This window comes from Antechinus flavipes, chromosome 5 (assembly GCF_016432865.1).
Source record: "Antechinus flavipes isolate AdamAnt ecotype Samford, QLD, Australia chromosome 5, AdamAnt_v2, whole genome shotgun sequence".
Taxonomy (NCBI): Eukaryota; Metazoa; Chordata; class Mammalia; order Dasyuromorphia; family Dasyuridae; genus Antechinus; species Antechinus flavipes.
The window spans coordinates 174529223-174541712 of NC_067402.1; the positions used below are offsets into that span (position 1 = coordinate 174529223).

The 12490-nt window shown below is 31.7% G+C and overlaps 1 protein-coding gene across 1 annotated transcript in view; it reads right to left on the reverse strand.

Moving 5' to 3' along the window:
- The window catches only part of IRAG2 (inositol 1,4,5-triphosphate receptor associated 2), a 119069-nt gene that overhangs the window by 31277 nt on the left and 75302 nt on the right, over window positions 1-12490 (reverse strand). Inside the window, exons 24-26 of the mRNA XM_051962424.1 lie at window positions 2846-2892; window positions 2686-2747; window positions 2464-2571 (exon numbers count right to left, since the gene is read on the reverse strand). Coding sequence (XP_051818384.1) covers window positions 2464-2571; window positions 2686-2747; window positions 2846-2892 — 217 coding nt within the window. The remainder of the gene's footprint in view (window positions 1-2463; window positions 2572-2685; window positions 2748-2845; window positions 2893-12490) is intronic.

Consider the following 12490-nt stretch of genomic DNA (forward strand, 5'->3'; position numbering starts at 1 on the left):
CCCATTTCGCAACTGAACCAAAAGAAAAGAAAAAAAAATTCTAAAAGATGAATAGTAAAGCAAAGTAATTTCTAACGTTGCTCATGTCCAAAGTATGTGTTATTGTTTCTTGAGGCCATCACACATCAGGAGAAGAGTAGCATGTTTCATTTTTGGCCTCCTAGAATCATAGTTTATCATTGGATTGAACAAAGTTCCTTAATTGTTCAAAGCTGTTTTTCCTTATTCTTATTATATTATTCTTATTATTTAAATTGTTCTTCTGATTAACTTCATTTCACTCTATGTCAGCTCATTCAGACATTTTCTCTTAAAACCATTTTGATATTATTCTATTACATGTATATATCATAATTTGCTTTTAACTATTCCCCAACAAATGAATAGCTTTTTAATTTCCAGTTTTTTGCTTCTACATAAAGAGCTTTTTATGAAATTTTTTTTGTATATATAGATGCTTTCTCTTTTTTTGTTGATCTCCTTGGTATTGCTTGGTCAAAGAGGATCAAGAGTTTATTGCTTGGGGGGAGGGGGGATCAATAGCTTCAGACTGCTTTCCAACAGGAGGGAGGTACAATTTCTCATATCTCCTTTAGGATCAATGTTGATCATTAATATTAATTATTTAGTGATAAAGTTGTTTTGGTTATTCTTTTTTTACATTTAGAATGTGAACAAATTTAAAATGAAAAATCTCAACTATAGTGTATATCATATTCATTTGACAGATGCAAAAAGGATCCTGGTCCAGTTACTTGAATTTTCTTTTGGCAAGAAATCTCTTTTTGTCATTCCAAGTCCTTTATAACTTAGCCTTCTCCTATTTGTCCCTTTTCCTCCAGCATATATTCCTCAATTCAGTGATACTGGCATCCTTGTTATTTACGAACAAAACATTTCATCTCTTAGCTTAAGACATTTTTATTGAATATCACATGACTGGAATGTTCTACCTCATAGCTACCTCCTTATTGTCCTAGCTTCCCTTAAGTATCAAATAAAATCCCATCTTTCACAGTAAGCCTTTCCCAACTTCATTTAATCCTAGTGCCTTCTCTCCCAATTATTTCCTATATTTGTTTGCTTGTTTCCTTTTCTCACTTGATTGTAAACTCCTTGAGGAAAGAACTATCATTTACCTACTTTTATATTCCCACTTACCATTTTTATTTTCCCAAGTACTTAGCACAATGGCTGGTACATAGCAGGCACTTAATAAATGTTTATTGACTGATTTATTAGCTTAGACTATCTGAAATGAAATTTATTTCTCTTCTCCTATTTGGTGACCTAGATTCTCAATGAACAAAAATATAGTGGTCTTCAGCTAAAAGTGGCTAAAAGCCACATCATATTCTCAGAGACACATGGTTGTAGGGGTAATTGCAAAGGTTGTATAGGTAATATCATTATCCTTTGAGTAGACTGAATGCTAGATCATTCTGAAAAAAATTAGATTTGAGTTAAATATACCCAGGGAAATAGTTAAGTTATCATAGGTCCTCTTTTATTAATCACTACCACTATTAAGAAAATGTCATCAAACATTTCCATTCTATAGTTTAGACCTATTTCCTCTCATTCTGTCCTTATAGAAATTAAAAAAAAAAAAGCAAACAAGGCCATGCTTATCCCCTAGTTTTCTAGCTTATAATTTAACTAAATTTAACAAATATTTATCATACTCTTGCAATATGAAAGAACCTGTGCTAGAGGTTACAGATACAAAGAAAAAATTAAGAAGAAAAAATAGTCCTTTTTCAGACAGCTGAGATTTTGCACAGGGATTACAATATGTACACACACAAACAAATATCTAATAGTTTCAGGAGAGAAAGAGTACTGATAGCTGAGGGAAGCAGGAAATATTTGAATATAACTTAGCACTTGTTTGAACTAAGCCAAAGAAGTAGAAGAAGTAGCAATGAAGAGAAAATATATTCCAGGTCTGTTACATAGAAGCTTGAGGTGAGAGAAACACAAGTGCAATTAATTAGGAACAAAATTGTGGAGTATTTCAACGAGAGTTGCAGTATGATATAATGGAAGGAAGACTAGCTAGAGAATTGACAAAATTCTACCTCTGACATATACTACTTGTGTGACCTTGTGGCCCTCAATTTCCTTATCAGTAAAATGAGGGAGCTCAACTCTTGATGGAAAGAAGGGGACAGATAGAAAAGATGTCATTAAAGTAGAATCTATAAGATTTATCTACTAACTAGACATGTGGGGTAAGGGAGAAGGAAGAATTAAGTAAGACTTGGATTAAAAACTTGTATAACTGAAATGATAGTGGTATCCTTGAAGAAAGTGTGGAAAAGTAGAAAATTGGGAAAAAATATAAATTCTAGAAATTCAGTAGCATTTTCTAACTTTCTGTTACAAAATTCTCAGAGAAAATAGTTTGACTATGTACAGTCATAGGATAAAAACAATTCCTTTTGCTATTTTCCATCTCACCTTGATTTTCTATTATTATAGAAGCTGATTGTGCTGTTTCCTCTATTTCACATTGTACTTTGGAATCAAGATGATCCGAGGTGATAGTCAAAAATCCAGAGCTCGAATCTACAAAAAGGAGGAAGCAGACAAAATGAATACATTGCAAATATATCATTTGCCTAAGTACTTATTTGTACATTTCAACATAAAACACAGAATTGCTTTTCTAAGATTACTTACCACTGGAAGCAACAGTATTGTTCACAGAAGAAATGTGTTCAAGGGGTGGTACAGGATATTCACTGCCAATAATATGAAAGTAGCATTTTTAAGGGTTATTGTGGCTAAAAAATTATCTTAGAGAATGCAAATGAACATGTAAAGAAAAAGATGGGCAAACCTGGCCTGCCGCAAATCTTCAGGTGGTAACTGATGAACGAGGTTCTCCTTTAAAAAAATTTACAAAAGGATATTCAAAATGATGTTCATTTTACAAAAGGTGCTCATGTGATTTTAAATCAAAACATATTCAATTTTCCCTTTTGTGATAATTTAGCATTATAGTAAAGGCGGATGTGTTTCAATTTATATACTAGACAGGTTCAATCCATTAAACATATATATATATGTATATGTATATGTATGTATATGTATTAGGTTTCTAGTCACCGATGTTCATAATTTCTCAAAATTTATTTGTAAACAGTCTTACCTGTAAAGGTATAAGAGTGGTAGAAATTTAAAGGAAAACTGAGGGGACTTAGAAAATAACCAAGTTACAAAACACAAATGTATAGTTATCTTGGAAGCAAATGTCCACAAGCAGAATATATTAAGTTTCTATGTATAAATGTAAGTATAGTCAGTCTTGAACAATTATCTTAGAGATTCAAGTTAAGTTCTGAGTTTATATAAAAAATAAAAGTAAATCACAATTAAAAGTGAATCACAAGATTTAAATTTGATCCATACTTTGTAAATCTGAGGGCACACAGAAGGAAGCAAGCTGGCCAGGCTAGGATCTAGTGAACAGAATAAATTTTACATAAACAGTAACATTAACCCTCCAAATAAATATCTCAAATTCCTATTTATATATTTGTTCTACATCACAAAATAATAACTCTGGAAGGATTTCAATACCTATTGTTGCTTGTTTGATTATGCAATCTTTGACTTCTCACTTCTCTTAATTTTTAATTTAATTTTAATGTGGCATGCTAATTTGTATTTAAATATGGCAAGCAGTTCATCAAAATGAAGAAAAATTCAAACTAAATCATCAACAAAAGTTAGCTTATTTATTCCTTGTTCTGTCTTTTCACTTCCCTAAACAATGAAAACCACAGTAGGGTTCTGTGATTTATGTTCAACACATTTAATTCAAATGAACAGACACTTATTAAGTACATATTATGTGAAAGGTACTCTGCTGGGTATTGAGGACATAAAGTTGAAAATGAAACAAAAGCTTGTTGTAAGGGAACTTATCTTCTCCCAAGGGGATAACAATATGTCAAAAGATAGATATAATGCAAAGTAACCAGAAGCAGATGAGAATCCCCAAAATTGGGAGGATCAGCAAATCATGGAGTCATAGGGTTTTAAAGTTAGAAGATATCTTATTGGTCCCTAAGACCAACTTATATTTGAAAAAACAATTTTCTCTTAGAAGATTCCTAATGTTGCCTAAAGAATTGTTTAAAAAAAAAAGGAGAAACCACAACTAGCCAAGCAGATTTTTAGATAGCCTTAATTATTATGAAATTTTTTCTTGAATTAAAGTCAAAATTTTCCTTTTTCAAATTTCTATCCATTTCTCTTTTTTCCCCCTATCTTCCTGGGCCAAGAAACATGTCAAATACTTTTTTAAACAACAGCCTTGCAAATATGAAGTCTACTATGTCACCCCCTAAATATTCTCTTTCTCAGGTAAAATAATCCCTGTTGCAAAGATTTACTTTTTAAATTAGAAAAATGCTGATATGAAACTAACAAAAATATAATTTAAACTCCAAATTGGAATGATTCAAATCTCTACTGGAGTCAGGTTACCAAACTTTAGTTGGATTCACAGGTGTGGACATTCTTTAAGGAAAACCAAAGACATAGCAAAAGCAGCTATTTAAATATTCCACTATTACACAAAGTTCATTATAAAATGCTGTAATTATTTAAATATTAACAATGTTCCATAGACTTTCTGTTATAAGCTTCCCATGAGGACAATTTTCTAACACATTTAGATAGTCGGATTTAACATAAAGAAAACAAAACAAAATTTTCTAACAATTTGAATTATCCCAAAATGGAATGGAATGCCTTGGGAGATAATGGTTCCCTAAAGTGAGAAGCCCTTTAAAAAATGATTGCTTGTAAAGTGTGTTGTAGAGAAGAGAACTGGATAAGATGATGACTGAAGTCCCTTTCAACTCTGCAAAGCTACGATTATACAGCTTGTTCCAAATTAAAGACGAGCTTAGCAAAAACAGCCTTCTAATTTACTTTAAAACCTTAAAAAAATCAGTTTTCATCAGTAGGGTACTCCTGACACAGGACAAAGCCTTTCCATGCCTTAGTGGATGGTGTTCTTGAATTGGAATGCTCATAAAAAGTCACTTACTAATGATTTGGTATGAGTATGTCTAAAATTTAGTTATATTGTCTATTGAAAAACAGACACACAAAATATCACTAATCCAAGCTTTTTCAGTGTTATAAAATGTATCAGTATTTATGCTATGTTGCACTAGCCTTTGATGACCTCTCATAATCTTCACAGCACAATGAAATATCAAAACAGGATAGTAACATTTCATAATAAAATTCATTTGAGTGTCAACTTTTTATCCACCTAATGCATAGAAAGATGTTTCCACTTACTAATCATCTAATATGTAGATAGATGTTTTCCAAAGTTCTGTCTGAGGCTTCCTTCTTTTTTCATTAAATTTTCTCTTAGTAACTATAATCAGCTTCCATAGCTTCATCTCTACACAAATAATATATATGTGTATGTATATATACACATATATACACGTGTACATATATATGTTTATACACAGATACATGCTCATGGACACATATATGCATATTTATATATAGTGATTTTGAATTGCACTAAAACTTTTGGGATACTCTCTTTATATGTATTATTTCCAGCACTAGTCTCTACCTTGAACTTTAGTCTTACATTATTAAATGCCTAATGGACACCTCAAACTTAATAAGTTTAAAACTGAACTCATTATCTTCCCAAACTTTCCTCTTATGCAGACTTCCTTAATTTCAAATAATGAATACCACCATTCTTCTAATCTCTCAAGGTTCTTAATTCAACATTATCCTGGTCTCTTCTCCCCATAACTCCACACATGTGAACAACTGCCAAGCTTTGCAGTTTCTACCTCAACATTTTTCACGTATGACCTATTCTTCATTCATACAGCTATCATTTAAGTTCAAGCATCCATCACTTCTCATAGGTCTTCTTGCCTCAAGTCTCTCTCTTGTCCAATCGTTCTAAGTAGTCTTATTAGAAATATCCTCTAACACATTTCAATACAACCAAACTGTCCTTTTTCTGCTCAACACCATACTAGAGCCTTGGTCTCTGTGCCTTTGCTATGGCTATCTATTCTAAATTAAGTCTTTACTGATTTCACAATTAGTAGTTCCTTTTCAAATTATCTTGTGTTTAGTTACTCTGTATGTGTTCTTTTTATATTTACATCGATACTGATTTTCCTCTTTCGAATGAGAGTTCTTTGAAGTAGGGTTTATTTACATTTTTTGGTACTTGTATCATGCATGAGCCTTCAATAGTGTTTTTCACATAGTCAGTACTAAATTATTTCTTATTGATTAAGAAAAGAACTAAGCAAAGATTTTGAAAGACTTTGTTAAGACTTATGCTTGCCAAACATACAAACTAAGCCATCATCTTGTAGTGAAAGATTATCTGAATATTTGAATTGAGTTGAAGATAAATTAAAAATGTTAAATTTCATCTTCATGTTGTAAACATATAAATCAAATCAGAGAATGCAAGAATTAATTACATTTGTCCCCAGCTATACATTTAATCCACACTCAGTCCGCAGAGTCAAGAATTTCAATTCTATTTACAATAGCAAAAATTGTGCCTTAATTTTCTTCTGAGTCATTCTTCTCACTCCTTCAATAGAAATATTTCAGTGAGACTTTTATAAACTACAGCAGAGTGCTTTTGATCATTCTAAACATCTATTCTCATTAGAGAAACAATAAATTTATAGTTGTAGGGAAGTTCCATAGAGAGTAATTGTGCACATGATTATGAATCAAACAGGTAAATGGGTTAGAGATTAATCCCAAACTATCAAATTGTGTAAACCCAAGAACTTAGAAATAGACAAGAATATACAGTGAACTTGAACTTTAAGAAATAAACTAGATTCACTAATTTCTTCATGAGTTCCAAGAAAACTAAGACAGAACATTAAAAAATATGTCAGATATAATAGTTGTAAGATAATTTTAAGTTAGTGGTAATGGGTAAAAGTGTTTATCAAAGCAGACAAATATCATGGATAAAAATTTACCAATGTGTTCATATAGTTTTGCTCTTTTAATTAGTATGATTAATACGCCAAGTCTTTTTTAACCAAATTACTAATCCAGACCAAAAAAGAAAAAGAGAAAAGAACCTCTGTGAACTTTTTATACTACAGTCAATATAATAATTCAGGAAGCAGAAATTAATGAATTAATATAAGACAAAGGCTAAAAATAATAAACAATTTAAAAAGAAAAAAAAGGCTTACTTACATGATGAAAAAGTCATCAAATGCTGCATATTATAATAAAACATGGTAGAACAAAAACACCTTCATTCTGTTCAGGGCATTCAAATATTAACCTGCATAACATTTGAATGGAAATGCAAGGCATAGAAATATCTTCGTGGTAAGCAAACCTCAGAATGGGGTGGGGCAGAGTGAAGCAATGAGAGAACAGAATCTTGTATATGTTGGGCCACAGAAAACCCCCAGAAAAAATAGATACACATGTTCAATCATTGCATAACTTATAGAATTTATAAGAATTCATAGAATTTATAGAATAAGAAATCAAAAAGTTACTGTAAAAAGGAAAGAAGCTGGAGAAGATTACTTTTCAAGATTCCTTCATCATTATTATTCAATAATACAATTATACAATAATTTTCAAAAAATTATGCATGTGGGAAGACTTTTTGGATAGGTTTTTTAATATTTAAGTTTGTCTGATTTTGAGTTTATCCTTCTGTCTAAAATAGCAAAACCCTCTTTGGTAATACAAATTTTCTCACAGATTAAAGTTTATATCAACAGTGAATATTTCTGATGAGACAATCAGACAAATTAAATTTAAATTTAAATAAAAAACAAAACAGAGCTGAGTCTTCCCATATGCATATAAGCCTTGAACCAACTAAATCACTATTAACTATATTTGAAAATATGATAAATACAGAAATGGCTCAGTCATGTCAATATCATCAAAGATTGGAAGGATCAAATCTAATAGATTAATAGCTAACAGAATTGAAATAAAATAATAAATAGCAATTTAAAATTAAAAAAAACTTTGGCTAACTGCACATCATGCCTTCAAATTTTAGTGATATACCTTCTATTTTGAAATAAATTTCTCATAAGTCTTAGCCTTCTTGAACTCTTCTCCAATCTTTTTACAATCAAGAATATTCTTTATTCACTCACTTTGTAAAGGTTACATATATCCTTAAAACAAGATACTATTAGGATAGCTTGGATAGCTACTGAATTAAAAAAATCCATAGAATCACGGATTTAGAGCTGATAAGGATTTGTGAGGTCACTTGATCCCACCTTATTATAAAAATGAGGAAACTGAGACAGCCAATAAGTGAAATGCCTTGTTTAAGGTCACAAAGGTGGGAAGTACCAGAGACAGTGTGTGCAAACTCAGATCTTGTAATTAAAAATTCACCACTTTCCCCACTGAACTTAAGTTCTTTTCTCTATCACGACACACCAGCATTCCAGCTTTTCCCCAAGAAGTTATAACATGAATGAATGTTATAGGTTGCTAAAAAATAGTATCATTTATATTTACATAGAGCTTTAAGGTTTGCAAACCTTTATACATATTATTTCCTATGAATAAAGACAAATTTGTATAACTTTGATTTCCAATTTATCTGAACAGCCTTCAGTGTTATCCTCTCTGTTTATTACTTATGTGTGATTCTGAAAACTCTCAAATGGTAAAGCAACATGGGAATGGGCAAAAAATACAAGCAATCCAAAGCTTTCCCCTTCTTGTCTTCAGAAAGCTAACTATACTCATATTGGTAAGCTCAATAGTTTTATTAGAACTTCCCACAAAATTATCTAAGACTATCAGTTTTTTAAAAGTGTGCCAAATATAGATAAGAAATAGTTAACAAAATCTATTAAAATCCTACTATGTGTCAGTCACTAAGCTTTCTGCTAGAAATATAAAGATAGCCCCTTCTTTCAAGGAGTTCACCATTTAATGGAGAAAAGAACATGCAAACAATTGTCTACAGGATAAATTATAATGATCAATAGTTAGAATTAACTGGAATCAGGAAAGTGGAATTCGTGCTTAGACTTAAAGAAACTAAAATAGCCAGGAAACTACGAAGGAAAAAGGAAGAAGAACCTTATAAGTGCTGAGGACAGCAAATGAAAATATTTGGAGTTGGAAGTTCAATCAAATACCCTAACAATCAAGAAATCATCTTTGGAATAATTAAATTCCATATTTCTTAAACCAAATAGCACCCTTGTAGTATTCATGAGTAATCGAAATCATAAAATATAGAGGCAGGAGTACTAGGCTTTGAGTTGGAAGAGATCTTCATTCTAATCCTACCTCTTGTCATTTACTAGCTGGATGACCTCTTAAGAGAACAGGCATTTAATGTAAACCTTAGTTTCCTCAAATGTATAATGCAAATAAGAATTCGTATTTCACAAGGTTGTTGTGAGGATCAAATGAAAATGTATGCAAAGTCTTTTCTAAGCCTTAAAATGCTATAAAACATTTTTATCATTAGAAAACTTACCACTAGGGCTAGACACTAGATTATAAAATTTTTTGGCCATGGCAATTAACAAAGTAAGGAAAAATGGGAAATTATCCCCAGTCCTTTGTAATCTTCTACTTTTTCAATAACTATGGTAGACTAGTGTGTGAGGAGACAAATGCTAAGGCATCAAATAGTTCCTAAATAGCCTTTAAACTTGAACCTTTGATACTCTAAAACTAACATATTTGTCCAATGACTGATGAGCTTCTACTATCAGAAGTGAGTGATATAAATCTTGATATTTTCACTCTTGAGCAAATTAAAATATCAAAGGTACTTGATGCTAAATGGATGGTTCACAAGTTTGTAAAAGAGAGGCAAATAAGGTACTTACTGATATGTTTTCAATATGTAAAAGTAAAAATAAAAATTTCAATGGATCTCATCTCATATTACACTGATTACAAGTATTTATTAAAAGACCAACATCCTGATAATTCTATCTTATTCTACATTTTGTTGCAGAACATGAGGCTAATATTTTTTGCAAAGTATGAGATTGTAGAGAACACAGAAAGAACTCAATTAGACATTTCAAATTATATTTGAAAATACACTAAAATTCAATGACTTCAATGAAAAGGTGAGCATAGTGGAGTATGGTGAAAAATATTCTAGTAAAAGCAGCTCATAATAATGAAATGAAAATGGCCAAATGTTTGTAAGCGTTTCATACCCATGTCAGGTATACTTTAAGATATTCATAACTTAAAAAGTGCATATACTGACTACATCTTAACAGGCAGCAAATGGCTTGTTATCAATGGAGAAGTCATTTCTGAATTATTTCTCTGTTTACAGCCAAGTTATTTTTAGAACAAAGACAAAAATCAATATTAAATTACAAGAGGTAAAGATAAGAAGACAGAACATTGACTTCTTCATAAGCTACTTCAAAATGGAACATGGATAAAAGAATAGGTGTTAACACATCAATTTCCAAGGATGATTATCTGATTAAACCAGTTTCCATAATGAAGAGGCTAAAAGAAGCAAGAAATTACCTCAGCCAACAAAATTTAATCTCTAGTCATGTAAAAATATACTAGCTAAGGAATAAAAAAACAATTAAAAAACTTTTTTATAAAATCTTACTTTAGGTACAAAATTATGTTCATATTGAAATAAAAAAATTGAAAAAAAAAAGAAATCCAATTAAGTCACAAGAGCTGAGGGTTTTTAAGGATGAAACTACAAGGACAGAAAATAAATGAAAAATAGAAGAGGTTTGCTAAGAGTTTTAAACAAAATTTTCTCCATCAATGAATGTGGAGCCACCATATTTGGATCACAACATTATGATTACTGATGTATTACATTTGAAAATAGAAATGGCAGAAAAGGAAAACTAAGATTATAAATGTCACAGTATTCATAGAGGAGCTCCATGGTAGAAGTAAAACAATTTTGAGATTGCTAAATCAGATTTTTGAAGTATCTAAAATTAAGGAAAATTCTAAACAATGAACAAAATACCAGACATTTTTGCTAATGAAAAAAGATGATCCAGAAATTCAGTAACTATCACCTTATTTGGTTTCTTACATATCTCTTCAAGATCTTTATGACAAAAACTACATATATGAAGAGGATTCCTGATGAATCAATCAACCAAATAACAAGTAATTACTAAGTGTCTACTATCTACCACTCACTGTACTAGGTACTGAAGATACAGCTACTAGGAACCAAACTATGCCTTTCAAGGCTCTAATAATGGGGGCAAATACCAAACTCATATATAGATATATACAGCATAAATATAAAGTGAACAAATATAAATATATCCAAAGTATTAAGAAACAAGGTAGTTTGAAGGGAGGGTCCTATTAGTAAAGAAAGTCAGTAAAGGCTTCATGTAGAAGTTGATGTATCAGCTCTTTCTTAAATGAAGAGAATGAGTCTATCAAGTGAAGTTAATGAAGGAACACATTCAAGGCATGATGGTTGCACTGAGTTGGGAGACAGAGTGTCATGTTTGTAAGAGGAACAAAACAAAAGTCAATTTGGCTAGACTGAAGAGTGTGAAAAGAAGAATAATGCCCTCCCTCCCCCCTTTCCTATCTGAAAAGACAGGATAGGGCAAGCTGTTAAAAGCTTAAAAGATAAGTTGAATTTATAATTGATCTTAAGAAAATAAGAAGCCACTGGAGTTAATGAAGTAGAGGATTCACAATGTCAGATCCGAGATTGAGAAAAAGTACTCTGGCATCAGTATGTGGTATGCACTGGATTGGGAGAATGGAGAGAACTGGTCAGATGTGAGGTGGGTTGTAGGAATGGCAAGCTTTGGAAAATGATTGGATATGTCGGGTAAGGGAGAGTGAATGATTCAGGATAAAGCTGAGTTTACAAACAAGGGAGATGAAAAGGATGCTAGTTCCTTTGACAGAAATTAGGAAAGTATGGGAAAGGGAAGAATTTAGGAAAAAGATGAGTAGAATTAATTTGTTTTTAAGAATATAATAAGGACTTTATTATATATAAGCCACTGCACTGAGGGGGAAGGATATAAAGAAGGTAAAAAAGTCCCTGACTTCAAGGACCTCACATTCGGCTCTTTGTCCTCTCCCCTCCCCCTTTATCTCTCTCTCCCTCCCTCTTTCTTCCTCCTTCCCTTTCTCCCCACTCCCCCTTGCTCCTTCCCTCTTCCTCTCTCCCCTTCTTTTCCCCCCTCCCTCTCTCTCTCTCCACACACACAGACATACACACAGATATGTATATACATACATGAAGATATGTATATACCTTGTATGAACATACTTTGCTTGCTCTCAAGGAACAGAAAGGACAGTGCAACTAAAGCACAGAATTTATGGAAATGAGTAAAGTGTAAAAAGAGTGAAGGCAGAAAGGGGTCAGATTGTGAAATACTTTAAAATTCAAAACAAGCGTTTATAGTTGATCCTAGAGGTGATAGGG